This window comes from Gorilla gorilla, chromosome 2 (assembly GCF_029281585.2).
Source record: "Gorilla gorilla gorilla isolate KB3781 chromosome 2, NHGRI_mGorGor1-v2.1_pri, whole genome shotgun sequence".
In the NCBI taxonomy this organism is placed as follows: Eukaryota; Metazoa; Chordata; class Mammalia; order Primates; family Hominidae; genus Gorilla; species Gorilla gorilla.
Genome location: NC_086017.1, coordinates 19533972 through 19561928, shown reverse-complemented (window position 1 = coordinate 19561928; position 27957 = coordinate 19533972). Strand labels below are relative to the sequence as shown.

Genomic DNA, 27957 nt, shown 5'->3' with positions numbered 1-27957 from the left:
GCGGGGCTTGGGAAGGCAGGGGGTGGAGCTGTGGGGAAAGGGCAGGACCGATTAGGGATAACGGGGCGTGACTGAAGGAAAGGGAAGAAACTTGGGAAAAGTAAAGGAGAGGTGCTAGAGAAAAGGTATGGCTCTGAGAGAAGGAGCTGGTTTGGGGCCGGTGGGTGTGAAAGGGCTTGTGTCTGGTAAAGCGGTGGGAATCTGTGGGTTGGCAGGGATGTGCTGCGGGTTGCTGATTGGAACATGGTGCCAAAACAGCTGATTTAATGTGAGTGGGTCACCTCCTAACAATGTGAACGTGGGCAAGTTCAGTTCTTTAAGTTCCTTATTTGTGAAACAGAGCTCGAAAACTCTGTTGTTAGTTCTTGAGGGTTTCAGAGAACTTGCATGGCAGGGGGAGACATCCTTAAACAATACTTCTCCAGTTTTGCCATCAAAGAGGAGCGTGAAAAGTCTTCCGGGGTTCTGGGACAAAGCCCAAAGCATCTGAAAGCTTCTATCTTCTTAATGCAAACTTTGCATTTGACCCACTAAAATGTATGTTTTCTAAAAACCATCCCAATAAAATCGACATGCCAGGAAGAGGTTTGCTGATTAAGATCTTGGGATCTGAAGTCAAACTGATGAATTCTCTTAAATGACTCATCTTCTCAGAGCCTCAGTTTCCTTATGTGTAAAGTGGGAATAATATATAGTACCTGTTCTCAGAGTTGTGAGAATTAAATGAGATGATGCTTGTAAATCACCTAGCACACGGTTTGACATGTAGTGAATGTTCAAAGAAAATATTAGCTGTTATTATCCTTATTAAAATAATTCAGAATAGATGGATCAAAGCAGAGTTATACTAAGTTATCTCCTTTAGTGGTCAGGAATTCGTTTGAGAATCTGCTGAGAACTATGGGTCGTGTGTAGGATTCGGATTTTATGGAAAAAAAAACAACTATGGGCCTCTCTCTTGAGGAAAAACATACAAAGTTTCACTTATTAAGGTCTTTGAAGAATGTATGAAGAAGTGATTGGATGAACGTGTTAGGATGGGGATGAATCTAGCTGAAGCCATCCTGGTTCCCTCCCTCTTGATGTGGCCCCAGTCCTTGGGTCCCATAGTCTTCCTTCGCCAACATGCATGAGACAGAGGTGGAATAAAGATCAGCTTTATTATTGGCATGAAGGCAGGGAGGTGGTGATAGTGCCAGGCCCTCTGCAGGCAAGGAGGCGGAGGGCTTGTCAGCCAGCACTGATCCTCCAAGTTGGCCCTCCCAGTGAAGTCCAGGGTTCCAGGTGCCTCTGGCTTAAAGCAGAAGCAGTGGGTGAGCAGGCTTGCAGACTGTGAGGCACTGGATATGTGGAATCCTCAGGGCTGCTCTGGAGCTGGGATCGGGCTGGGGTTGGCAGGGGGTGGGGGCCGAGGCTGGATGTCTCTGGTGCGCATATAGGACAGCAGCTGCTCCGGGATCTCGGCCAGCACATCCTTGGCCAGTCGGGCCATGCTCAACACCTGGTTCCCTGACCGGTCAACATAGTCTCGGAATGGGACGAACTGGGTAAGGCACAGACAAGAAGAGATAAGCCATGACCAGGAGAGAGGGCATGGGGGTGCAGCAGGGAGGCTTCTTTTTTGATCCCCAGCATCTCTTTCCAACTATCACAGTATCTCCCTCTCCACATCTTGAACAGTTTTCTACATTTGCTTTCTCTCCACCCACTTTTTTTTCCACCTTTTATTCACCCTCAACCCACGCCAGTTTGGCTGCACACAGGCCATTGAAACTGCTTTTGCTGATGTCGTCAGTGGCCCTGTGTTGCTAAATCAGTCCAGTGAACAGTAATTTTTAGTCCTCATCTTGCTTGACTTCTCTTTAGCTTTCCATCACATTTGACCATAATTCTTCTGGACACGTCCCACTCTTGATACCACACTCTTCTGGCTTCTTGCTTACCTTTCTTGAAGCTCCCCCCTCCCACCACCATTCCTCTGGGTCTATTTGCTCTCTAAACCTGGTCCCTTCTCTCTCTCAGCTCTCTTCCTGGATGATTTCATACACTTCCATGACTTTAAAAATTGTTCCCTGGAAGGAAGTAGAGCAGGCCAGGAGGTGGGGAGGGAGACTGGAAAGGAGGGAGCAGGGGAGACAAGGGGCAGGGACCAGAGAGAAGGGATCCTAAGAACAGGAGGAGGCCAGAGAGATGGAGCTGGGGCAAGAAGGAGGAGGAGTCTGTGAGAAGGGGCTGGGAAGAGAGAGAGGCCTAGGAGAGGGACTTGGGGAGAGGAGAAGAAATGAGGTGTGGGGGGAGAGGGGCTGATAAGGGAGAAAAAAACAAAAGAAAATCTGTTTCCTAATGACTGCCAAATGTATATATCCATCCATGACCTCTTTTCAAAAAATTATGTTTTATTTTTATTTATTTTATTTTTTTCTTTTGAGACAGAGTTTCACTCTTGTTGCCCAGGCTGGAGAGCAATGGTGCGATCTCGGCTCACTGCAATCTCTGCCTCCCGGGTTCAAGTGATTCTCCTGCCTCAGCCTCCCAAGTAGCTGGGATTACAGACACGCACCACCACACCCGGCTAATTTTATATTTTTAGTAGAGACGGGGTTTCTCCATGTTGGTCAGGCTGGTTTCGAACTCCTGACCTCAGGCAATCCACCCGCCTCAGCCTCCCAAAGTGCTGGGATTACAAGCGTGAGCCACCGCGCCCGGCCTTTATTTTTTTAATGTAGCAGAGATCAGGTCTTGCTATGTTGTCCAGGCTGGTCTCAAACTCCTGGTCTCAAGAGGCCCTCCTGCCTTGGCCTCCCAAAGTGCTGGGATTATAGGCATGAGCCGCCATGCCTGGGCCCATCCCTGACCTCTTTTTAAGGTCTAGAACCACATATTTAGTTGCCCATATTACCGCTCCATTCAGTTGTCACAGATACTTCGAACCCAATGTGTTCACAACTGAATTCTAGCTCTTTCTGCCAAATCTCCTCCTCTAGCTTTCCCCTTCCCAGCAAATGGGATGTCATCACCCAGTTGCTTCCACTAGAATACTGAGTCATCCTTGAAGCCCCCTCACGCCCTGTCATCATCTAATCATCAAGTCTTGTAAAAGTTTCTTCTTAAATATCTTTTGAACCTGCCACTTTCTCTCCCTCCCCACTGCTTCTGGCCAGATCTTTATCGCCTCCCCTCTACTACTTCAAAGGCTTCCTCACTAATGAGTCTACCTGCCTTTTCTCTTGCCCTGTTACTGTCCACCCACCATGCAGCAGCTAGAGAGATCCTTTTAAAATGCCATCTCACTCCTCTATGTAAAATCCTTCAAGAGCTTTCCAATTCTAACATACCCCCAAATTTTGCCTCCCTCCTCACACTCAGTGTGATCCTGCTACCCTAGCTTCTGCTTTTTCGTGGATCGGGCCAGTTCTTCTGGGCCTCAGAGCCTTCTCACATGCTGCTCCTCTCCCTGTAATGCTTATCCCCTCCCTTAGGTCTTGGCAAGCTAAAGAACCCTTTCCTGACTACTGTACCTACTACGTTAGGTCCCTGTTACAGGCTCTCACAGTGGCATTTGCTATTCCTCTGGAGTACTTATCACAATCTAATGAGATATTTATTTGTGTGATTATTTATTGTTGGTTGCCTCCACTAGAGGGCAGGGGCCTTGGGGACCTCCCGACCTACACCACGGATGTGCCAAGGCTGCAGCAACCTTCCTATTTGTCAAAAAGGATGTATTCAATGAATGAGAAAGGATGAAAGAGTGACGGGGGAAAAAAGTAGGAGACTGAGAAGGCAGTAAGTGAAAGTGGCTCCCAACTTAGCCTCTTCTCACTGTGCCTCTCAGCTCCACAGCCTCTCCCAGGTCAGGTCTACCTGAACGATGTCTCGCTCTGCGTAGCGTCCCCTAGAGGACACGCGCACATCATCACCGTCCAACTCTTCCATTGCTGCAGAAAAGACACACCCCTCAGCTGATTGGCCTCTCCAGCCCCACCCCATGCTGCCCCCTCCCTTTGAGCTCCCCTTTGAAGTCATCAGGAGAATGCCTAATGCTTGTGATCAAGTCCTACAAATATCAGTCTTTGTTATGGAGTTATTATTATTATTATTATGCCTCCCAGGCAGTCCATCCTCCCAGGAACCCCAGAGGGAAGTATTAGTATCATCAGCCTTGGTTCTGATAAGGAAACAGGTTCAGAGAAGGTCTGTGACTTGAACAAGGCTTCACACAGGGGTGTCTACCTTGTGTCTTCTGTGAGGCAGGCCCAAGTACCCGACCCCCTCCCACTTTTCTCCTTAGTTCTTAGTCCCACTCAGGGACACCCCTTCCTACTCACCCTCAAACATGGCTGGTCCTACACCGACGATAATGATAGACATGGGCAATGAGGAGGCCTGTAGGGGAAAGAGGGTGAACTGTTGGGGCAAGCAGCCATCACCAGGGAGGTGACTGTTGGGAGACAGTTCTCTGTGTATGTGTGTCATGGTTCTGCACATCTTGTAAGCAAAGGCATTGATTTTCTCTGCCCCAGACTACTTTTTCAAGGATGTTTCTATATCAAGCAGCCTTGAAAGATATAGTATTTTCCTCTAGAGCAGAGGGCATATTTGCATACTGTCCAATATAGTTTTTAAAAAAGGTCTCCCTGGAGACCTTTGGAACAAAAGGCAAGCATGCTTACTGTCCGTTATAAAAGACTCAAGTTCCCTAAGCTCAGGGTTCCTCTTCTGTAATGCAACCCACAGTGGCTGCAAGCATCATCTGTCCCTCTTCACATCATCCAGTGGGAACTGGGACTTAGAGAATTCAAGCAAATGCTAATACTCCAGCTACTGCTTTTGCTGGAAATCAAAGTCCTCTGTCTCTAATCCAAGAGTCTTGTGTCTTCTGCCAGCATCCATGAAACTGGCAGGCTAACTTGTTAGCTTGCAAGTAGGATAAAATCTCAGCCCCTTCACAGTATTGACATTACTCCTCCCTGCCAAGCCCTCCTCCTCAGACTCACGCTGACGATGGCCTCCTTGGTCTGCGTCATGTCAGAGATGACCCCATCAGTGATGATGAGCAGAACATAGTACTGGGAGCCATCAGAGATCTTGGCTGCAGCCCTGGATGAGAGGCCAAATGAGAATCCAGCTGAAAGCCAGACAGGCCAAGGGAACACCTTACCCCCAGAGCTTCCACAGCCAGTGTGTGGGCAGTGGGCAGGAACTGGGGCTTCTGAAACCCATGCTCCTTCCCCAGACCTGGCAGCCTGCCACTGCCTGCATATATATATGTATATATATCCATATATATATATACACACATATATACATATATGAAATATATACATGTATACACATATATACACATATGTATACACATATATACACATATATGTATATACATATATACACGTATATATGTATAGACATATATACACATATATGCACGTATATATGTATATACATATATACACATATATATACATATATATATATATCCATACACACACATTTTTTGTTTTGTTTTGTTTTTGAGACAGAGTCTTACCCTGTTGCCCAGGCTGGAGTGCAGTGGTGTGATCTTGGCTCACTGCAACCTCCACCTCCCGGGCTCAGGTGATCCTCCTGCCTCAGCCTCCTGAGTAGCTGGGACTACGGGTGTGAGCCACCACACCTGGCTAATTTTTATATTTTTAGTAGAGATGAGGTTTCACCATGTTGGCCAGGCTGGTCTCTCAAACTCCTGACCTCAAGTGATTCGCCTGCCTCAGCCTCTCAAAGTGCTGGGATCACAGGCATGAGCCACCGTGCCTGGTCTGCCTTCAGTAATATTTATTGAGCACTTACTATGGTAGACACTGGAGATACATGAGGAGAAAAAATAAATCCATCCCAGCCCTCTGGAGTGAGGCAGACATTAATCCAGGAATCACACAAAAAAAGTGTAAAATTACCACTGTGATGAGTGCTGTGATGGAAGGGACACTGCTATGACGGTACCAGAGGGGATCCTGGCCAGGTGCAGTGGTTCATGCCTGTAATCCCAGCACTTTGGGAGGCCGAGGTGGGCGGATCACTTGAGGCCAGGGGTTTGAGACCAGCCTGGCCAATATGGTGAAACCCTGTCTCTATGAAAAATACAAACACTAGCCAGGCGTGGTGGTGGGTGCCTGTAATCCCAGCTACTCAGGAGGCTGAGGCAGGAGAACCGCTTGAACCCAGGAGGCAGAGGTTGCAGTGAGCCGAGATCACACCACTGCATTCCAGCCTGGGTGACAAGAGCGAGACTCCATCTCAGATAGATAGATAGATAGATAGATAGATAGATAGATAGATAGATAGATAGGATCCTGATGTGACCCAGAAGGTAAGTGAAGGTTTCTTTAAGGAAGTGATGTTTGAGGATAGAAAGGCTAAATGAAAGAGGAGGATCTTTCTAGGAAGGGGGAACAGCAAGGAAAAAGGCGCTATAGTGGGACTAAAGGACAACTCCCCTGTGTGGAGGTCAGAAATTGAGGGAAGCAGGGTGGGCCATGTGGCTGAAGAAGCACAGAGCTTAGACCGCACAGGGATTTATCAACCCCTGGCAAGATTTTGATGTTTATATATGAGCGAGAGCAAAGGCTGAAGGCTTCCTTGCTTCCCTCTCCCCCACATTTCTTCTCTCTCCCTTCTTCCCTCTGCCAGCCACATCTCATTGCCTGGGCTGCTGGGCCCTATGCAGTCCTCCCCCTGCCAATCTAACAGCTGCTTCCAGAGCTCCTTTTCCTTCTCTCGCTAGTCTTTGAAGCCAAGATTTTTTTTCCACCTGAAAAGGACTTCAGAAGTCATTGAGTCCAGTCCCTTTATTTTGCATATTAAAAAAAAAAAAAAAAAGACCTAGAGAGGGCACAAAGGTAGTGGGAGACCCTGGTCTCTTGACTTCCAGTCTCCAGTCCTGTGCGGATTGGAAAGGATGGAGCTGTGGCTGTCCAATAAGGTAGCCTTAGCTGCATGTGGCTATTGAAATTTAAATTAATTAAATAGAGTTAAACATTCAGTTCCTTGGCCACCCTAGCTACTTTCAAGTGCCCCATATCCATATGTGGTTGGTGAGTACCATATTGGCCTGCACAGATACAGAACTTTTCCATCATTGCAGAAAGTGCTGTTGGACAGTACTGTATTGAAACCTGATCTCAAAATGTGAGGAAAGGCATGGAGAGGGTGTAGAATTATAAAATAGCTTTGGGGACAGGTGGGGTGGCTCACGCCTGTAATCCAAGCACTTTGGGAGGCTGAGGCAGGAGGATCACTTGAGGCCAAGAGTTTGAGAACAGCGTGGGCAACATAGTGAGACCTGGTCTCTACGAAAAAATTTAAAATTAGCTGGGCTTGGTGGCGCGTGCCTATAGTCTCAGCTACTCAGGAGGCTGAGTCAGGAGGATTGCATGAGCCCAGTGAGCCATGATGGCACCACTGCACTCCAGTCTGGGAGACAGAGTAAGACCCCAACTGAAATAAAAATAAAAGTAAAATAATAAAATAAAATAATTTTGGCTCAGTTTGCCCAGGGCCCAGAGTGGGAGTGGGTCATGATCCTGGTTTTTTTCTTTTTTTTTTTTTGAGACAGAGTCTCGCTCTGTTGCCCAGGCTGGAGTGCAATGGCACAATCTCAGCTCACTGCAACCTCTGCCTCCTGGGTTCAAGGGATTCTCCTGCCTCAGTCTCCTGAATAGCTGGGATTACAGGCGCCCACCACCATGCCCGGCTAATTTTTATATTGCTAGTAGAGACGGGGTTTCACCATGTTGTCCATGCTGGTCTTGAACTCCTGACCTCAAGTGATCCACCCGCCTCGGCCTCCCAAAGTGCTGGGATTACAGGCATGAGCCACTGCGGCCAGCCATGATTCTCCTTTACATCCCCTACCCACTTCCTGAGTTCTGGCCCCAGCCTCCTCAGAGACCTGGCTTGGTACCTTTTCCTGTCACTTACTCATTTCATAAATAGCAGTTGCATACCTACTGTGTATCAGGCACCACGCTGGGTGCTGAGCATGGAGCAGAATAGGATATTGTCCTTGGGGAGAGAGAGGATTAAACTACTAAAATGTATTGAGGTTAGGGCTTTGAGGATGTAACATCTAACCTAAGTACCTGAAAAATGGGTTGGGTTTAGCCAGGTGGTGATGGCGGTGGGAAGGTAAAGAGAATGGCAAGTGCAAACCACGAGGAGTTACGTGTAGAACTATAGCGGAGAGGCTGGACCTGGTGGCTCACATCTAAGATCCCAATGCTTTGGGAGGCTGAGATCAGAGGATCCCTTGAGCCCAGGAGTTTGAGACGAGCTGGGCAACATAGCGAGACCCTGTCTCTACGAAAAAATAATAAAATTAGCCTGGCGTGGTGACATGCACCTGTGGTCTTAGCTACTTGGAAGGCTGAGGTGGGAGGGAGGATCGCTTGAGCCCAGGAGTTCAAAGCTGCTGTGAGCTGTAATGGTACCACTACACTCCAGCCTGAGTGACACAGTGAGAACCTGTCTCTTAAAAAAAAAAAAAGAACTGTAGAAGACAGTGGGCATTATGGAAGGGCTTGGGGGCACAGGAGGTACATCTTTGGTTCTCTGTAGATGCCTTGCATTCTCAAGGCTATTTTTATCTGGAAGTTAGCTGAGAAAATGGGTGAGTGGCCAGAGGAGGCCAGTCTATGCCTCACTTGGCTGTAGAGTGGGAAACAGCAGAGTCCATTGTGATAATCAAAATCACAGATGTACACTTGACATACACGATCTAATTTAATCCTCACCACCATTCTATAAGGTAGGCGCTTTAAAAGTTCCTATTTTTATGGCCGGGCGCAGTGGCTCATGCCTGTAATCCCAGCACTTTGGGAGGCTGAGGGGGGGGTGGATCACCTGAGGTCAGGAGTTCGAGACCAGCCTGGCCAACATGGCGAAATTCCGTCTCTTCTAGAATACAAAAATTAGCCGGGCATGGTGGTGCGCACCTGTAATCCCAGCTGCTCATGAGGCTGAGGCAGGAGAATTGCTTGAACCCGGGGAAGAGGTTGCAGTGAGCTGAGATCGTGCCACTGCACTCCAGCCTGGGTGACAGAGTAAGACTCCATCTCAAAACAACAACAACAACAACAAAAAAACAGTTTCTATGTTTAAAAGGAGGAACCTGAAGCTTAGAGACATTAAGTAACATCCCCAAGGGGTTATGAAGCTGGGGTCCAAGCCCATGCCTGACGAGCTGAGCCTGAAGCTGGAGCTCTTGATTCTCTCACTCTATCCCCAGTCCATTATCTGGATAGTCCTCTGTACACAGTGCGCACTCTAGTCATATTAAACTCTTCACTGTTTCATGAACTTGCCCCTTCATGCCTCTGTTTTTCATATGCCATTCCTTCTACCAGGCCTACTCTGCTTCTGTTTCTCTCATAAAGTCTACCTCGTCCTCTAGACCCAGCTGAGCAGTCCCCTTTATGGTACTGGAGCCTATGCCCTACCCCCTCCCTCTAGGATACTGCTCCACCCACCAAGATGGGCTGTCTGCTCCTCTAAGTGGGTTCTCACTGCATGATCTGCTGGATAAAGCTAGATGACTATAAGTACACTTAAAACACCTTTTTTCTCTAAATTAAACAGGGATGCAATGTGAGAAGAATATAAAATTTGCATGAATTTTTAAGATGAAATACGGAAACTTCAAAGACATTTTCAGCCTGACTGCTTTCAGCTATGCCCCCAGATTCCCCCAGAGGGACGCTGTCGCTTGCCTTTGCCGACAGGCGACTTGCTAGAAAAGTCTGGGAAGCTCTGGTCTACAGAAGGTAATGATTTATTTATATTTCTGTCTCCTGCACCAAGGCGGGAGCTCCCAAGGGGAGGGACTAGATCTGATTCATCTGTGAATCTTCAGTGCCCCAGCAGAGAACTGAGCACACAGCAGATGCCCTTTGAATAGTAATAATGATAATAATAGTAACAGTAATAGCGAACACCTATAGTATTTATGATGTGGCAGGCACTGTTCTAGGTGCTTGACATATATTAATTAGTTAGTCCTCACAACAACCCTATGAAGTAGACATTGTTACTTTCCTCATTTTACAAATGAGGAATAAGGCACAGAGAGGTTAAGAATCTTGACCAAAGCCACAGCTAGTGAGTGACAGAACCAGTGTGTTCACTTGGCTAGTCCGGCTCCAGACACCACACTCAATGGTGCATTGCCCCTTTACTGAATGTTTACTAAATGAATGAATAAATTTTGAATTAGTGTAGTTGCATAAGATAATATTTAAGAAGTCAGCTTAATACCAACAAAAACATGCTCAGGTTCCAGTATTAGTGAAAAAAAAATCAGTAGTGAAATGTTATATGTATAATAATTTGACTATAATTATGGATACATAAGGAAAAGAACTGTGTATACATCCACATTCCATGGGCAGTATTCAGGGTGATTTCTTCATTTCTCTATTGAAATTTTCTACGGTTATGATTAAAGAATCTATTATCATTACTGCAAATTAGAAAATAAACAAATCTACTAGAATTAATACCTGAGTGATGAAATAATCTGTACAACAAACCCCCATGTGTCACATGTCTCAAGTTTGTTATATAACAAACCTGCACATGTACCCCTGAACTTAAAAGGAAAGTTAAAAAAAAACACAAATCTTTGCTAGGGGAAAAAGTCTGGACATATAAATCTCACTGAAATCCTTTCACTTTTATTCCCTTTTTGTTTAATCTTTTTACTTCTGAGCTTTCTGAGGGGCTTTGTGTTAGCTGGGTTTCTTCTGTTTACTATAAAGTGGGGTTTGCTTATTTTTTATTCAATCAAATAATCTTTTTCTTTTTTAAGGTCAAACAGAGCTTATTTATGTTTATTGACATATGTTTGATTTTAGTTCTGTCATTTCATAAATTCGTTTTAAGTTTATTTTAATACCCTCTGGTTTTTTAAGCCATTTGATATATGATCTGGGTTTTCTTTGGTTTGTGTGTGTGTGTGCATATATATATATATATATATATATATATATATATGTATTTTTTTTTTGTTTTTTTTTTTGAGACAGAGTCTTGCTCTGTCGCCCAGGCTGGAGTGCAGTGGTGTGATCTCGGCTCACTGTACCCTCTGCCTCCCAGGTTCAAGCAATTCTCTGCCTCAGCCTCCCAAGTAGCTGGGATTACAAGGCGCCCACCATCACGCCTGGCTAATTTTTGTATTTTTAGTAGAGACGGGGTTTCACCATCTTGGCCAGGCTGGTCTTGAACTCCTGACCTCGTGATTCACCCACCTTGGCCTCCCAAAGTGCTGGGATTACAGGTGTGAGCCACCGCACCTGGCCTGCTTTGTATATTTTTATTCTGAAAATTTGGACAGTCACTCATCTAGTTTTTAACTTATCATTTATTGAGCATGTACCATGGGCCAGACACTGTGCTAATACTTGTTACACTATTATCTAATTTTAACCTTGCAATAACTCTATAAGGAAGCTGCTATTGTCATCCATTATTATACCACCTTACAGGGATGAAATGGATGCTTAAAGAGGCTAAGTTGCTTAAGGTCAGATGGTTAGTGAATGGTGGAGCTAGGATCACACTCAGGTCTGATGCTAAAACTTATGCCTTCACCACAGTGCTGTAGGCTCTTCTCTCTCTTACCCAAACTCAAGCCCTGGGTTGTCATTCTCAGGCAGTGGGGTTAGGGTAATTTGCTGACACCCTTTCTGCCGCATAATAAGGTACAGTCATCCCTCAGTATCCACGGGGGATTGGTTCCAAGACTCCTGTGGATACCAAACTCCTCAGATATTCAAGTCCGTCATATAAAATGGTGTAGTATTTGCATATAACCTATACACATCGTCCTGTATACTTTAATTTTTTTAATTTAAATATTTAATTTAAAAAAATGAGCCAGGCATGGTGGCATATGCTTGTAATCCCAGCACTTTGGGAGGCTGAGGCAGGTGGATCACTTGAGGTTGGGAGTTCAAGACCAGCCTGGCCAACATGGTGAAACCCCGTCTCTACTAAAAACACAAAAACGAGCCAAGTGTGGTGGCATGCGCCAGTAATCCCTGCTATTTGGGAGGCTGAGGCAGGAGAATTGCTTGAATCTGGGAGGCAGAGGTTGCAGTGAGCCGAGATCATGCCACTGCACTCCAGCATGGCAACAGAGCAAGACTCTGTCTCAAAAAAAAAAAAAAAAAGAGATGGGGTCTCACTAAATTGCCTAAGTTGGCCTTGAACTCCTAGGCTCAAGTGATCCTCCTGCCTCAGTCTCCCAAAGTGTTGGGATTACAGGTGTGAGCCACCATGCCTGGCCTCTCCTGTTTACTTTAAATCATCCTAAATTACTTAGAGTGCTCCTGACTATCCTTGGGGAGTCAATCCCTTATGTGGGTCCCCTCATTTCCCCCAGCCTCCACCCAGTTCCCTTACCTGGCCACTTGGTTGATGACAGGAGCAAAGTAGGTGGGCCCGTAGAGCTGCACTGTGCGCAGGCTCTGGAAATAGCTCTCCAGCACACCCTCGATGCCCGCACAGTTGGGGTCCTCATCATTGTTGTTCTGTCAAAGAATATGCCCTGCCAGGCTGAGCTCATGCAGGGTACATGCAGGAGTGCTCTGATTCCAGCTCACTCCTTCCTTTTTCCATCAGTCCCTTTCATGCTCCCCTCCAAACCCAGCCCTGCTCCCCTCCCTGCTCTGCTATCCTCTCATAGCTTCCTGTTCCTCTACATGCCCTTTGAAGAAATGTAAACAGAACAAAATCATCAACTTGGGTGAACCAGATGCCAGGGCATGGAGGGTAAGCTCTGGCCAATACCATACCAGGGGGAACTGGTGGGAGATCCGTCCCTCTGGGGGCAGCTTGGCCCCAAAGCCATAAGCTGGGAAGAGCTTATCACTGTCATAGTCCTGGATGATCTCTCCCACTGCCTTGAGGGCCATGGCATAGGCGCTGAGCTGGTAGGGACTCATGTAGTGCAGGGAGGTAGGCTGCAGAGGATTCCCTGTAGGGACACAGGAACCCCAGCCTCATGATCATCTGGATCATCCATCTGTTCACCTGCTTATCTTTGTGTGCATTCATCCACCTATATCCATTTATCTGCCCTCTACCCATGTCCTCCCTCCTTATTTTACCCAATCATCCATTTGTTCATTTATCCATCTATCCACCCACCCATCCCTATATCTATTCATCCATTTACCTACCTACCCACACATCCATCCACCCATCTACCTAGCCGTACATCTATCTTTCAGTCTACTTATACATCTTTATCCACCAATCTCTCCATTCTCTTATGCAGCTATCCACTTACCCACTCATCCATCCATCAGTCCATCCATCCATCCATCCATCCACCCACTTGTCTACTTGCCATTTTTCTTCATTTTCCATCCATCTATACAACAGTATTATTTTATCCATCCGGCTAGCCAGCCCTCTCCATTCTGTTCATTCTCTTGTCTATTCTCATATGGATCTATCCACTCATGCATTTCCCCTAATTACTTGTTATTTCCCCAACTTAAACTTTAGTCCATTTGTCCACCCACATACCCATCGATGCATCTACTTGTCTAACCTATTATACTCACCAACCCATGTACCCACTCCATTTGTTCATGGATCTATGCATCCATTCATGACTCACCACCTGTTCACCTATCCATCTCTCCTTATACCCCCTTTCTCTCTCATCCATCAGCCTATTGAGCTCATCATCCACCTGTTGAGCTATATATCCTTTCAACCCTCTATGATCCATCTACCCATCTATTTTTCTGCACTCTATTTTCCTGGCTGGGTTTTGCCTAAGTTTGGGCTTCTTGGGTAGGTAAACTCTTATCTCTAGGTAGGAATCCAGGCCAACTCCTAATGACTCCCTTAGAAGTGCCTTCCCACCTCCGCCTTTTTCACTCATCCGTGTCTCACCATTGGAAGCCGTGAAGTCAATAGCTACTGTGAAGTTCAGCTGTGTCCTGTTGGGGAAGCAGATGAATTGAGAAGTGAGGAACTAATGATTATTACATCACTATTTCTCAAACAGTAATGTGCATATGGATCACGTGGGGCTCATGTTAAAATGCAGATTCCGATCCAGATGGTCTGGGTAGAGCCTAACAAACTCCCAAGTAATGCTAATGCTGCTGGCTCATGGACTACACTTTAGGTAACAGAATTAAATGCCTACTGTGTGGCAGGTGTATTATATGTCATTTAATTTAACCCTTACTATAGCCCTGAAGTAGTGATTAATATCCCCATTTGGCTGGGCGCCGTGGCTCACGCCTGTAATCAGCACTTTGGGAGGCCGAGGCGGGTGGATCACCTGAGGTCGGGAGTTTGAGACCAGCCTGACCAATATGGAGAAACCGCATCTCTACTAAAAATACAAAAAATTAGCCGGGTGTGGTGGCGCATGCCTGTAATCCCAGCTACTTGGGAGGCCGAGGCAGGAGAATTGCTTGAACCCGGGAGGCGGAGGTTGCAGTGAGCCAAGATCGCACCATTGCACTTCAGCCTGGGCAACAAGAGTGAAACGCCATCTCAAAAAAAAAAAAAAAATCCTCATTTTACATAGGAGAAAAGTGAAGTTCAGAGAAGCAAAGTTACCTTTCCCAGGTCTGCCTGCCTCCACCAAACCAAACAGAATGTCCCCTATAGTCTGCTTGGCTTTGCCCTCTCTTCTACCTCTCCCTCTTGCCTGACTATAACTTTGTTTGTGCCCCAATTAGGTTACTGGGGCCACCAATGAAGACCACTGGTCTGGGAGCCATCTTCCCAGGAGGAGTCGAAAGCTAAGAATGAAAAGCAGCCCCATGAAGGGAACTAAGAGGAGCAGTATTTTGCATTTTACAGAGCACTTTATAGTTGGCCAAGTGTTTTAAAGTTTATCTCCATGGTCTCACTGGGCTCTGACCATTCATAAATAAGAAACCTGGGGCTCAGAACTGGGAGTGATTTATTGCCGGGCTTTCAGCCCAGAGCTTGGCCTGTGACTCACCCTCCCTTGATGTAATCAACAAAAGTGAATTCAGAGTCCACAGAGAAGGAGAGCAGCGTCACCTGTGGGACAGAATAGGCAGCCCTGGCACTTTGGAAAAGGCAGTTGGGGTGGCAGAAGGAAGTGAGGCACATAGGGGCTTGGAAAGAGGCACGTGATGGGAGGCACATGATTCCACCCGCTCCCCCAGTCAGCCCCACCCTGTTCAACTTCTGACAGGGGAAAAGGGGAAGCTGTCAGAAACATCGTTGGATTTCCAAAAGTATATTAAATTAGGAAATACAACTTAGGTTTTTTTCTTTTATTCTGCAAAAGAGTGAAGTCAGAAAAATTTCCTGAGTGAGAAAAAAACAAAGAAAAACTTAAGTGGTGCTCCTTGTGCCCAATATTACTATTCCAAGTAATCCGTGCCCACTGTCTTGCCCTGCTCTCGATATTTGCCATGCTGTGTCAATGGGGACAGACATGGAAGGATCCAGGGAGGGCCACGGCTCTAAGGAGCACTCACAGTTCCTGAGTTGACATATTTCTTCTTCTTACATTTCTTCCGAGGGTTAAGAACCTAAGGGGAGGAGGTAACAGTGATGATGAGAAACAAAGGAAGGGAGGTCCAGACTGAGCACACTGGGATGGAGGGCCTGGGTGACCTGGGCAGGGCTGGAATGCTCACCTCATATACTGTGAACTGGTTCTGGGCCTTGCTCAGCTCCCGGTAGCTGGTGGTGAACTCACCAATGAAATCGTGGCTGCAATGAGGTGGGCGTGGCTAAGCAGCAGGTGCTGCTGGTTTGGAACCAGAGCTGAACCCAGTCTTTTATTCCTCCTATCCTAAGCCCCTACTTAGGCTGCAGGGCAGCCTAGTGCTGGGGCCATAAGGGAGGCCAAACATAGGGGAAAAATGGGAAGAGACAGTGTCCAGAGAGACAATTGGGGGGATCAGTTGTACCCAAGACACTGGTGTTTATCATCACCTTTCCTGGCTCCTAAAGCTACTTTGGGGTTCTCAGTGAATGTACAACATATTATTGAGAACTGCTTGGGTCAAGTACAGGAGAAGGGACCATGTGGGGCAGTTCTACCTTCCATCCCGGTCCCAGTCGTACACATCAATCTTCACCGTTCTGAAATGTAGGAGATAAACATACGCTAGGTGTGTATGATAAATCCCAGAGACACCCTCATACACTTAACCACACACATATCATCTCCCCATCCACCCATCTGTCTTCCCATTAAGTTGTTCATCTTTCAACCTACCTCCCATCCTGTCTATTCATTCATCAGTCCGTGCCTGTACCCAACCACCTACCCCTATTAATACTACTGTGGTTAGTACCACTAATACTTTTTTTTTGTTTGTTTGGTGGTTGGTTTTTTTTTTTTTTTTTTTTTTTTTTTACCACTTTGAGCCTTATTGTATTCCAGGCATTTTTCTCAGCACATTCACAGATTGTCTCATTTAACTTAACACTCACCCTATATAAAGTAATTACTATTATTATTATTTTGGGATAAGCAAATTGAGATACAAAAAAAAAAGTAATTTGGCTAAGATCTCATAGCTAGTAAATGACTGAACTGAGATTTAAACCCAGGCATCCTGATTCCAAAGACTTTGTTCTTAACTGTCATGCCTAAATCATTCCATATGTCTACCTATCAGTATATCAGCCCATCCAACCATCCGTCTATCCATCTAGCTACCTATTTACTCATATATTTGCCAGTCCAATTACCTATCAGTTCATCTCTTTAGCCACCTAACTATACATCTAGCCATTAACTGACTCACTGAGGCATGCAAGCATCCATCTGTCTGTCTGTCTACCAACTATATAACATCTATCCATCTGGTTATCCATTCATCAGCATAACCATTCATCTACTCATCTATGTGCCCATCCATTCTTCCACCCTTCCACCTACCACCTATCTTTATTTATTATTTATTTATTTATTTATTTATTTTTTGAGACGGAGTCTCGCTCTGTCGCCCAGGCTGGAGTGCAGTGGCGTGATCTCAGCTCACTGTAAGCTCCACTTCCCAGGTTCACGCCATTCTCCTGCCTCAGCCTCCCGAGTAGCTGGAAGTACAGGCGCCCACCACCAAGCCCGGCTAATTTTTTTTGTATTTTTAGTAGAGATGGGGTTTCACCGTGTTAGCCAGGATGGTCTCGATCTCCTGACCTCGTGATCTGCCCGTCTCGGCCTCCCAAAGTGCTGGGATTACATGTGTGAGCCACCGCGCCCGGCCCCTACCATCTGTCTTTATACTACCCATTTACTCAAATTCATTTGGTTGGCCTATCCATCTAATTTATACCCATCCATCAACTAATTCACCTACAAATCCATCCGTTCATCCAATTGCCATCTATTCATCTATCCAACCATCAATCCACTTGTCACTCTACCTATCTTTTTGTATTCCACCTGCTTTTCTATTCATCCTCCTGCCTCCCCAGTCATCCATCAAACTCTCATTTACCAATTTATCACCCACCCATCCATCAGCTCATTCATCCGTTAATCACCCATCATCTGTATATCCACAAATCCGCCCATCAGTCCAATTATCCATTCTTCTGCTGTCCATTCATCTGCCCCTCTACCCACCCATCAATTCACTCATATATCCATCCACATACGTATCCAACCATTCACCAATTTACCCATCCAACGATCCATCCATGTATCTGCTTATTCATTTGTTCATCTGCCTTTTCATCTACCCATCCACCTACCATTCCACCCATCAGTCGATCCATCCCTGGATAGTCCACCTATCCATCTGTGTGGCTATCCATCTGCCTGTCCATCCACCCAACCTCATGCCCCAAACTCTGTCTCACTGAGCAGGACCCTCCAACACTATTACGATACTTCTACTATCATTCTTGGGCCCAGGAACCACACTGGCATGTCCTTGGCTCCTTACTCCCCAGCTTATGCTGGAGCCAACCTGTCATAGTCTCCATTGCACAGAGCCCGCACAGGGATGCTGAAGGGCTGCCACACAGGATTCAGCGTGTTTTTCACAACCTCTGTCTTGTGGCAGATGGTGAACCTGGAGGGGAGTGGGAAGAATTGGTATAATTTATCTTGTGCCCGGGGTAGGACTGAATCCAGATGCTCTCAGAGATTCCTGAGATTCCCCCACTTGTTAAGCACATGGCCCACACCAGGCTAACAGCCCTGATGGCAGTGACTCACGTGCCATCCTCATTGCTCCTGTAGAACACAAGGAAGGGGTCTGATTTCCCAAAGAAGTCCTTCTTGTCCAGCTTGTTTGCACACAGCTGCATGGTGGCAATGTCCTAGGGATGGATGAAGTTGGGCTGGTGACACCCAAATTGTCCATAGCCTTCAGACAGTCCATTAAAGGGTTTATGGGGAGAGAAGGGAGCTCCTGGGTCTAGCATGTGGCCCTTACTGACCCGACAATTGCTAAGCTCTTCTGCAGTCAGCAATATGGTCCCACACTTCTTGCCTGGTACACCCCTGGAAGCAGAAAAAGCCTCTTAGTGAGAGGAGGGAGGGTAGGCAACAAGGATTGAGTGGCCAGTCTGGGGTTAGGTGGGCCAGGGGATTCAGTTTGCCATTTACTGACAGTCCCTTCTGTCTTGAGTGCCTTCTGGTGAGGAAGGGCCTCACTTTGACTGGGTGGGGTCTGCAGTCTGGTGAAAAGGGGTTAGAACAGCTTAGGTGAACATCTCACAACAGTAGCATGAGAAAGACATGGGATTTAGAGTCAGTGGATTTTATGATTGTTAAGCTGTGTGAGCCTGGGCAAGTTATTTACCCTTCCTCGGCCTTAGTCTTTTTCTCTATGAAATGGGAATCATGATGACTTGTCAGGGCTGTGAAGAGATCTGAATGAGTGCATGGAAAGAAAAGCAACTCGTAAGGCTTATAGATATGAGCTGGTTGTAGTCTTCAAAGCTGACTCTGGTTCTTACTATATGCTGAGTGCTGTGATAGATATGAATTGGGCAACTGGCTCTCTCCAGCTCCGCTATAGATATGAATTGGGCAACTGGCTCTCTCCAGCTCCGCTATAGATATGAATTGGGCAACTGGCTCTCTCCAGCTCCGCTATAGATATGAATTGGGCAACTGGCTCTCTCCAGCTCCGCTATAGATATGAATTGGGCAACTGGCTCTCTCCAGCTCCGCTAGACTGCCCGCAGGGAGCTTTGGGGGCGGGGGTAGGTGGAATGTCAATGCCAATAGGTAAGTAGAGTGGGTTGTAGTGATACTGAATGAGGGAGAAGAATTTCTGTCCAGACCCAGGGACAAAAGGGCTAGCTTGTTAGGTCAAAGCTGATGTGCTTTCTGAAGACCATGGAGAGGGAGTTTAAAAGACAAGGGAAACTTTATCCTTTCCTGACCCTAGAAGGAACACTTCCATGTGCTTGAATGGTGCATACGAGAACCCCCATCCCCAGCAGTAAGAGACCTTGTTGATAGGGGCCTGTGAACCCTGATTCCCAAAGGGATCCAAAATGTGGCAGAGAGAAAACTAGGTCAGGAGGGTCCTGGGTTCCAGTCCTGGCTCTAACTTGCTATGTGATTTTCCCTATCCTTAGAATGAGAGTTGAACTATTTCTTTGGCTCCTTTGATCTTTGACTCTTTGTGCTTTGCAAAGAGGGAGTGTGATGAGAATAAGTTCTATTCGCCTACGGCTGGGCGCGGTGGCTCACGCCTATAATCCCAGCACTTTGGGAGGCCGAGGCGGGCGGATCACCTGAGGTCAGGAGCTCGAGACCAGCCTGACCAACATGGGGAAACCCCATCTCTTCTAAAACTGCGAAAAAAAAAGAAAAAATTAGCTGGGCATGGTGGCGGGCGCCTGTAATGCCAGCTACTCGGGAGGCTGAGGGAGGAGAATCGCTTGAACCCAGGAAGCAGAGTTTGCAGTGAGCTGAGATCAAGCCCTTGCACTCCAGCCTGGGTGACAGAGTAAGACTCTGTCTCAAAAAAATAAATAAATAATTCGCTTGCACATCCAGGACCAACAAATTGTTGATCCTGTTGCCTCCTCACTGTTCTTTGCCTCTTTGATGTTCTCCCTTACCACCTCATCCATCCAGTGTGAATTCCAGTCAGTGATTATAATAATCATTCCCTTGCATCCTGTCTCTTTTTTCCCTTCTCTCACTTTTTTTTAAGAGTTGGGGTCTCACTATTACCCAGGCTGGAGTACAGTGGCACAATCATAGCTCACTGAAGCCTCAAATTCCTGGACTCAAGAGATCCTCCCACATCAAGGCTCTCAAGTAGCTGAGACTACATGTGCACACACTACACCTGGCTAATTTTTAAATTTTTACTTTTTTAGAGACAAGGTCTGGCTATGTTAACCCAGACTGGTCTTGAACTCCTGGCCTCAAGAGATCCTCCTGCCTCAGCCTCCCAAAGTGCTTCGATTACAGGCGTGAGCCACTGGCCCAGTCTTTTCTCTCACTTTCGATATATTTACTTGGCAGAACCACAGCTCTAGTTAAGCCTAACTCTGCCTAACCCATACTGCACCTGTGAAACTGAACATGGCCAGACAAAAACACAATTATGCGAACTTGTCTCATTTCAAATGCATGATGCAGACTTCAAGAGGGTCCTTATTGCTACCTCAGAGTCATACTGTACATCCCAAGGCCCTTCACTCTCCAGTTCTGGTAGATGGCAGTTTCACTCCTTCTTTCTCCTCAACCCCTAAAGCCTCCTCCCCCATCCTCATTCTCAGCCAATGACCTTGTTTCCTACTCACTGAACAAAATTGAAGCAACCAGAAGAGAATGTCCACCCACCACCACACCTACCTTGCCACCAGTATCTTCACCCACACAAGTGTGACTCCTACAGTTGCTATAAATGAAGTGTCCTTGTGCCTATTTATCCCTCCACTGTGTACTATATTTCATACTGTCTTGTCTGCACGAGAACATCACTTCAGTAATGCTCACCTCTTTTTATTACATGAAGTTTTCAGTTTCTACTTGGTCATTCCCATCAATATGTAAATGTAGTATAGTTTTCCCTTTTTTTTTTTTTTTTGTAGAGATGGAGTCTCACTATGTTGCCCAGGCTGATCCTGAACTGGGCTCAAGTGATTCTCTCACCTCAGCCTCCAGAGTAGCTGGGATTACACTATGCCCGGCCAATGTAGTATAATTTATCTCATGTTAAATTTTTTTTTCTTTTTTTTTTTTTTTTGAGATGGAGTCTTGCTTTGTCGCCCAGGCTGGAGTGCAATGGTGTGATCTTGGCTCACTGCAACCTCTGCCACCTGGGTTCAAGTGATTCTCCTGCCTCATCCTCCCTAGTAGCTGGGATTACAGGCACGCTTCACCATGCCCAGTTAATTTTTGTATTTTTAGCAGAGACAGAGTTTCGCCATGTTGGCCAGGCTGGTCTTGAACTCCTGACCTCAGGTGATCCACCTGCCTCCACCTTTAGGAGGCCTCGGCCTCCTAAAGTGCTCGGATTACAGGTGTGAGCCACCTCACCCAGCCTTATGTTAAAAAATTATAAACTTGGCTAGGCGTGGCAGCTCACGTCTGTAATCCCAGCACTTTGGGAGGCCAAGGTGGGTGGATCACGAGGTAAGGCGTTCAAGACCAGCCTGGCCAAGGTGGCGAAACCCCGTCTCTACTAAAAACTACAAAAATTGGCCGGGCGCGGTGGCAGGCGCCTGTAATCCAAGCTACTCGGGAGGCTGAGGCAGGAGAATCGCTTGAACCCGAGCAGCAGAGGTTGCAGTGGGTCAAGATCACACCACACCACTGCACTCCAGCCTGGGCGACAGAGTGAGACTCCGTCTCAAAAAAAAAAAAAAAATTATAAACTTATTCTTGACCTCTCTTCCTGCTTCAGCCACATCTCTTTTTCTTTTCTTTTCTTTCTTTTTTCTTTGTTTTCCTTTTCTCCCTCTGTTGCCCAGGCTGGAGTGCAGCAGCGTGATCTTGGCTCACTACAACCTCCGCCTCCCGGGTTCAGGCGATTTTCCTGCTTCAGGCTTCTGAGTAGCTGGGATTACAAGCATGAGCCACCACTCCCAGCTAATTTTTTTGTATTTTTAGTAGAGATGGGATTTCACTATTTTGGCCAGGCTGGTCTGGAACTCTGGACCTTAAGTGAGCCACCCACCTCGGCCTCCCAAAGTGCTGGGATTACAGGTGTGAACCACCGCCCCTGGTCACACATCTTTTCTCTTCTCCCCTTTGCTGTAAAACTCCTTGAAAGATTCCTTGACTTGGGCCGGGTGCGGTGGCTCATGCCTGTAATCCCAGTACTTTGGGAGGCCGAGGCGGGTGGATCACGAGGTCAGGAGATCGAGACCAACCTGGCTAACACGGTGAAACCCCATCTCGACTAAAAATACAAAAAAAATTGGCCGGGCATGGTGGCGGGCACCTGTAGTCCCAGCTACTCAGGAGGCTGAGGCAGGAGAATGGTGTGAACCCGGGAGGCGGAGCTTGCAGTGAGCCGAGATCATGCCACTGCACTCCAGCTGGGTGACAGAGCGAGACTCCGTCTCAAAAAAAAAAAAAAAAAAAAAAGATTCCTTGACTCCTTTCCCGCTCTTCCATTGTCTTCACCTCCACCTCTCCTTCAAAACTGTGCTTAAGAGTCAACAGGGATTTTCATCTTGCTAAATGCAATGGCCAATTCCCAATCTTCATCTTATTTGAGCTGTAGCAGCATTTGATGTGGTTGGTAACTCTCTCCTTCTTGATAACCCTTCTCTTTGCTTCCATGACATCACCCTCTCTTGGTTCTTCTCCTACTTCATTAATTGCTCCTTCTCAGCCTTCTTCTCTAGGTCCAATTTGTGGAGCCTCGGCCTTTGGTTCTCTCTCTCTCGTCTCCCTCTTTCTCTTTTTCTCCCATCCTTCCTCCCCTCCTTTGGTGATCTCATCTAATAGCATGGCTTTAAAGTTAACATCTAAGGCCGGGCTCAGTGGCTCATGCCTATAATCCCAGCACTTTGGGAGGCCAAGGCAGGAGGACTACTTGATGTCAGGAGTTCAAGACCAGCCTGAAAAACACAATGAGGCCCCCTGTTTCTACAAAAAATAGTTTAAAAATTAGCTGGGGCTGCTGGCATCCACTTGTAGTTCCAGCTACCTGGCTTCTTGGAAGGTTTAAGTGGGAGTATTCCTTGAGCCCAGGAACTGGAGGCTGCAGTGAGCTACCATTGCACCATCGCGCTCCAGCCTGGGCTACAGAGTGAGAGCCTGTCTTGAAAAAACAACAACAAAACCAACATCCAAGACTCATTTGATACCTCCACTTGGATGTCTAACATTTTATGTTTATAAAACATAAAATTCAACATGTCAGATTGAACTCTTGATTGAATTCCTCCTCCAACTTGCTTCTCCTTCACGTTTTTTTGTGTTTTTTTTGTCTTTTTTGTCCACAGACAGTCTCACTCTGTCACCCAGCTTGGGGTGTCACCCAGGCTTGAGCCCAGGAGTTTAAACTCCTGGGCTCAAGTGATCCTCCCACCTCAGCCTCCCAAGTAGCTGGGACTACAAGTGCGCACCACCATGCCTGGCTTTCGTTTGTTTTTTTTCCTACTATCTCAGTCGGTGTCAATTCCATCTTTCCTGTTGTTCAAGCCAAAGATCTTGGTATTGTCCTCAACTCCTCTTTTCCTCTCACATTCATATTCAATCTATCAGGAACCTGTTAGCTCCACCTTTAAAATATATCCCGAATCTGACCACTTCTCCCCTCCTTCACTGGTAGCATCCTGGATTACTGTCAGAGTCTTCTCATTGGCTCTCTGCTTCTACCTTTGGCCACCCAAGGTTTATTCTTTTTTTTTTTTTTTTTTTTTTTTTGAGACGGAATCTCGCTCTGTTGCCCAGGCTGGAGTGCAGTGGCACAATCTCGGCTCACTGCAAGCTCCACCTCCCAGGTTCACGCCATTCTCCTCCCTCAGCCTCCCGAGCAGCTGGGACTACAGGCACCCACCACCATGCCTAGCTAAGTTTTTGTATTTTTAGTAGAGACAGGGTTTCAACGTGTTAGCCAGGATGGTCTCGATCTCCTGACCTCGTGATCTGCCTGCCTCGGCCTCCCAAAGTGCTGGGATTACAGGTGTGAGCCACCGCGCCTGGCCCCCAAGGTTTATTCTTAACCCCACAGCTAGCACCATCTTTTGTAAGCCACCATATCATGTCACTCCTCCGCTCAGAACCCTCCAGTGACTCCCGTTTCAGAGGAAAGGTGGAAGTCTGCTGCAAGGCCCTGTTAGCTCTTCAACCTCACTTCCTCCTGCCTCCCAGTCACCTGGCTCCAGTCATGCTGGCCTCCTTGCTGTTCTTTGAATGCACCAGGCTTTTGCACTGGCAGTCTCCTCTGCCTGGAACATTCTTCCTCCACATGTCTGTACCATTTACTCCCTTACCTCCCTCAGGTTGTTGCTCCAAAGTTACCTGTCCGTGAGGCCTGCTCAACCGCACTGTTGAATCCTGCACCTCCCACTCACCCATTATTTCCAGTTCCGTTGATTCTGCTCTACTTCGTCTCTTTCCCCATAGCACTTAATATTGTCTAATCTATTATGTAATTTACTTATGTCTATTTTGTACTGTCCTCCCCGCACAACTAGAGTATCAGCCCCCTGAGGACAAGAACCTTTGTTTTGTTCACCATTGCAAGCTAATCCCCTTTAACAGTGGCTGACATAGGGTATGTATACATAGTGTTTGTGGAATGAATGAAGCCCTGGTGCCTAGAACAGGGTGTGGGATATAAAACATGCTAATGCATATTTAGTGAGTGGATGTAATGGTAATTCGTGAGGATTTGACTTAGTCCGGGGGAGCTTCCCTGTGGAGAGGGGCTTGGAAGTGGACCTTAAAGGTTGAATCAGACTTAGAAAAAGAGTGAGGAGAGAGAGAGAGAAACAGAGAGAGAGAGAAAAAAAAAAAGAAAAGAAAAGACATATCAGGCCTGATACTGACTCGGGCAGAGCACTGGAAATTGGACTTTTCTACGAGGGTGACGGGAGCTGGTGCAGGCTCCTGACCAGGGGCAACCCCAGCCTCCACTGCTATCAGTCAGCGGCATCCTTGGGAGGGAGAATTTGGAAGCCCCCACCCCACTCCCACACCCCTTCCTATTCGGCTTACGTGAGGGTTCGCTCTACTCGGCTGCCCTGGCCTCCAATCACCTCTCCCAGGGCCAGGAACGCTTGTCCCAGGAAATCCTATGCAGGACAAGGAGTCAGCAAGACCAGAAGCTCTTGAGTGCTGAGTCCCAGCCTAGCCCCAGTGATGCTCCTGCACGGGACCAGGGCAGTTCCCAGGCGAATGAGTGGTGCAAGAGCCACCGCCCTGCATGGGCTTTAATGGAGGGGGTGTGAAAGAAGGGGTCTGCGAGCAATCTCTGCCTTGTAGTGGGTCATCAGTCCAAGCCTGTTCTCCACAATACCACCCCCACCCCCAACCTCTGCCCAGCCCCATTCAGCCTCACCTTCTGCAGGTCCCAGCAGTGGCAGCCAAGAAGGAAGAGGAACAGTGAGTAGGGGGCACAGGCAGGACACTCGGGCAGGAGGAGAGGGACCAGGAGGGTGGGTTGGGGGCCTGAAGAAGATGGGGTCTGGGTCGAGGGTTGGGAGGAGTTCTAAGAGTCGTTGAACACATCTAAGTGCCTCCTGTGCGCTCCGCCAACCCTCGAGGAAACGTTTGCTCACCGGTTTGGAGATGTTGGTTTTGGAGTCCACGTTGTACCTGGGAAAAGAGTGGAACCGGTGTGGGGTGGGGCTGGGTGGGGGAGAGGGTGGAAAGGGGTCGGGCACCGAGTCTTGGTGAAAATTTTGGGTGGAGGGATGGGCGGCCGTGGACCCGAATTCAGCTTTGGTCTCCTTTGGGGGAGGAGTCAGGGTGGGCTGAGTAGTCACACGGTCAAGCCTGGGCCGAGGCCAAGTCAGGGGCTGCTGGGGGCAGGGTTGTCTGGAAGGGGTCGGGCCTGAGGTGGAGCTGCGATAGGAGCAGAGTTGTGGGCGGGGCCAGAGCGGGGGACGGAACTGGACCGCATCTCATAAAAGGGCAGGGCTCAGGCTACAGGGGGCCATTCAGAATGGGAGGGAGGCCTGCGAGAAGAACCAGGCCGGAGGCGAGGCGGGGGTGGGGCCAGCCAGAATTCCAGGCGGGGCCTCACACATCGAAGCGCAGATTTTGCTTTTCCTCAAAGAAATAGTCGAGGACGAATTTGCGCACGAAGTCTGGGTTCAGCGTGTTATCAATCACCTCGGTCCGTCCGAACTGGGTAGGGGGGTGGAGGGTCAGCGTGGGACGTGCAGACGGGCAGGGGAATTCCCGGGCGACGCCCTGGGCCGGGAGGGGGCTCTGGGACTCACCTCCCGCCACTCCTGGCTGGCCCGGCTCTGCGTGTAAAGCACCACCACTGCAGGTGGGGGCGGGGAGGGAAGGACGTCAGGTCGGCTCCCACCCCTGGCCCCGACTCCACCCGCCCCTGAGTCGCGCCCAGACCCCAAGTTCCCCCTCCCGGTCCTGGAGCCGCCTACTGGGGTCGGACTTGGAGAAGGTATCAAGGTCTAGCAGGTTCCTAGAGAAAAGCAACAGACAGACAGAGTGGATCATCCTGGAGTCCGCCCGCCTCGAGTCGGCTCTGAGCCGGGCACTGAGGAGAGGCATGGGGCCCGCATCGAACCTCTGTCCCCCATGGCTACCCCCAGCTGGGGTCCGCTCTGTCAGCACTCTGGACAGCACCGGAAATCGCTGTCCAGGAACCATGGCTCTGCGGACTGGACGCGAACGCACCCACACTGTCTCCAAGGGCCCAGGAAAGAGGGCTTGCCCCAGAACTTTGTCCTCCTGGGGCCGAGCTCCTACCGGATATCTGCGACCCACCCCCTGAACCCGCAGGCTGAGCCCTTTTTTCGGGGTGGGGCTGCCCAAGACCCCCCCCTTCTCGATCCCACCAGCTACTCCCCTGTCATCAGCTGTGATTTTCCAGCCAATTTCGCCTCTCCCCGGGGGTCTAGCCCCTGCCCAGGCTGAGCCCCGCGGCTGGCTGGGGCTGGGGCAGTGCCAGTGCCTAAGCCCTCCCCAGCGCGGCCCGCTCACCGGCAGGACACGGTAATTTCAATCTTGGTGGCCGGGACGCTGCGCTCGGAGGCTCCGCCGAGAGACATGGCTGGTCGGGCGACCAGAGCCGCAGGAGGCTGCGAGACCAGGGCTGCTGGGGCTAGGGGCGACGGCAGCGGCGGGGCCGGCCCATGTGCCGCGGTGTCGGCGGCGGCGGCGGCTGCACTCGCTCCAGCCCTGCGTGCGCTCCCGCCGCTCGCGCCCTGACAGTGGCCGCCGGCGGCAGCGGCTCCAGATGGCAGCACAGCCCCGCCCGGCCCTGCGGGCGGCCCCCGCCCCATTGGAGCAGCCTGGAGCCAGCGGGGAACCTCACCCCGACTCCCAACTCCAACCCACACCTTGGTAGAGTCTGCCCTGCGCAAGTCTCTGGGGTGGAAACCCAAGCCCCCTAGAGTTGTCCATGATGCTGAAACATTTGGGGCACCTGGTGGGCACTGGAATTGTTGCCTCTTACTGAGCCACTCCCTTAGTGTTTCTGTCTTTTCCCACTCCCAGCCTGCCTAGGTCTCTGAATAGGAAAAGTACATCTCTCATTAGCTGTGTGACCTTGGACAAGTTACTCAACATCTCTGTGGCTCAACCGTGAAAGGCCGTTAGAAAGGCCCTTAACAGCAGCTACTTTAGGTGCTGTAAAATTTTACTGAGATAACCCAAGGAAAACACTTAGCACACAGCAAGTGCTTAATAAACATTCACTGGTATTTATGATTTGTCCTCTGGGTATTCACACTGATGACAGTAAATGGTGGCTGTTGAGCACCGTGCAAAGCTGTCTGCCCATGCTTTTTAACCCTCACGACTTTCATGGCGTTACA

The 27957-nt window shown here is 48.3% G+C and overlaps 1 protein-coding gene across 4 annotated transcripts; it reads right to left on the bottom strand.

The window, feature by feature from the left end:
- Positions 1-1141: 1141 nt before the first annotated feature.
- CPNE9 (copine family member 9) lies at positions 1142-27410 on the bottom strand. Of its 4 annotated transcripts, XM_055382874.2 has the most exons (20): positions 27122-27394; positions 26560-26600; positions 26392-26438; positions 26193-26296; positions 25726-25762; positions 25163-25239; positions 18451-18514; positions 18227-18330; positions 17976-18080; positions 16093-16134; positions 15684-15759; positions 15522-15575; positions 15014-15075; positions 13942-13988; positions 12828-13009; positions 12436-12563; positions 4998-5100; positions 4329-4386; positions 3865-3938; positions 1142-1543 (listed from the first exon to the last, which is right to left on the bottom strand). In XM_055382874.2, exons 1-20 carry the CDS (start codon positions 27187-27189, stop codon positions 1358-1360), a joined length of 1659 nt encoding a protein of 552 aa, XP_055238849.1. In that variant the 5' UTR covers positions 27190-27394; the 3' UTR covers positions 1142-1357. The 4 variants fall into 4 exon arrangements, with proteins under 4 accessions (XP_055238849.1, XP_055238847.1, XP_055238851.1 ...); XM_055382872.2 differs by lacking the exon at positions 18451-18514 and having other exon boundaries at positions 25506-25762; positions 27122-27410; XM_055382876.2 differs by lacking the exons at positions 18451-18514; positions 26560-26600 and having other exon boundaries at positions 25506-25762; positions 27122-27195.
- Positions 27411-27957: the final 547 nt, after the last annotated feature.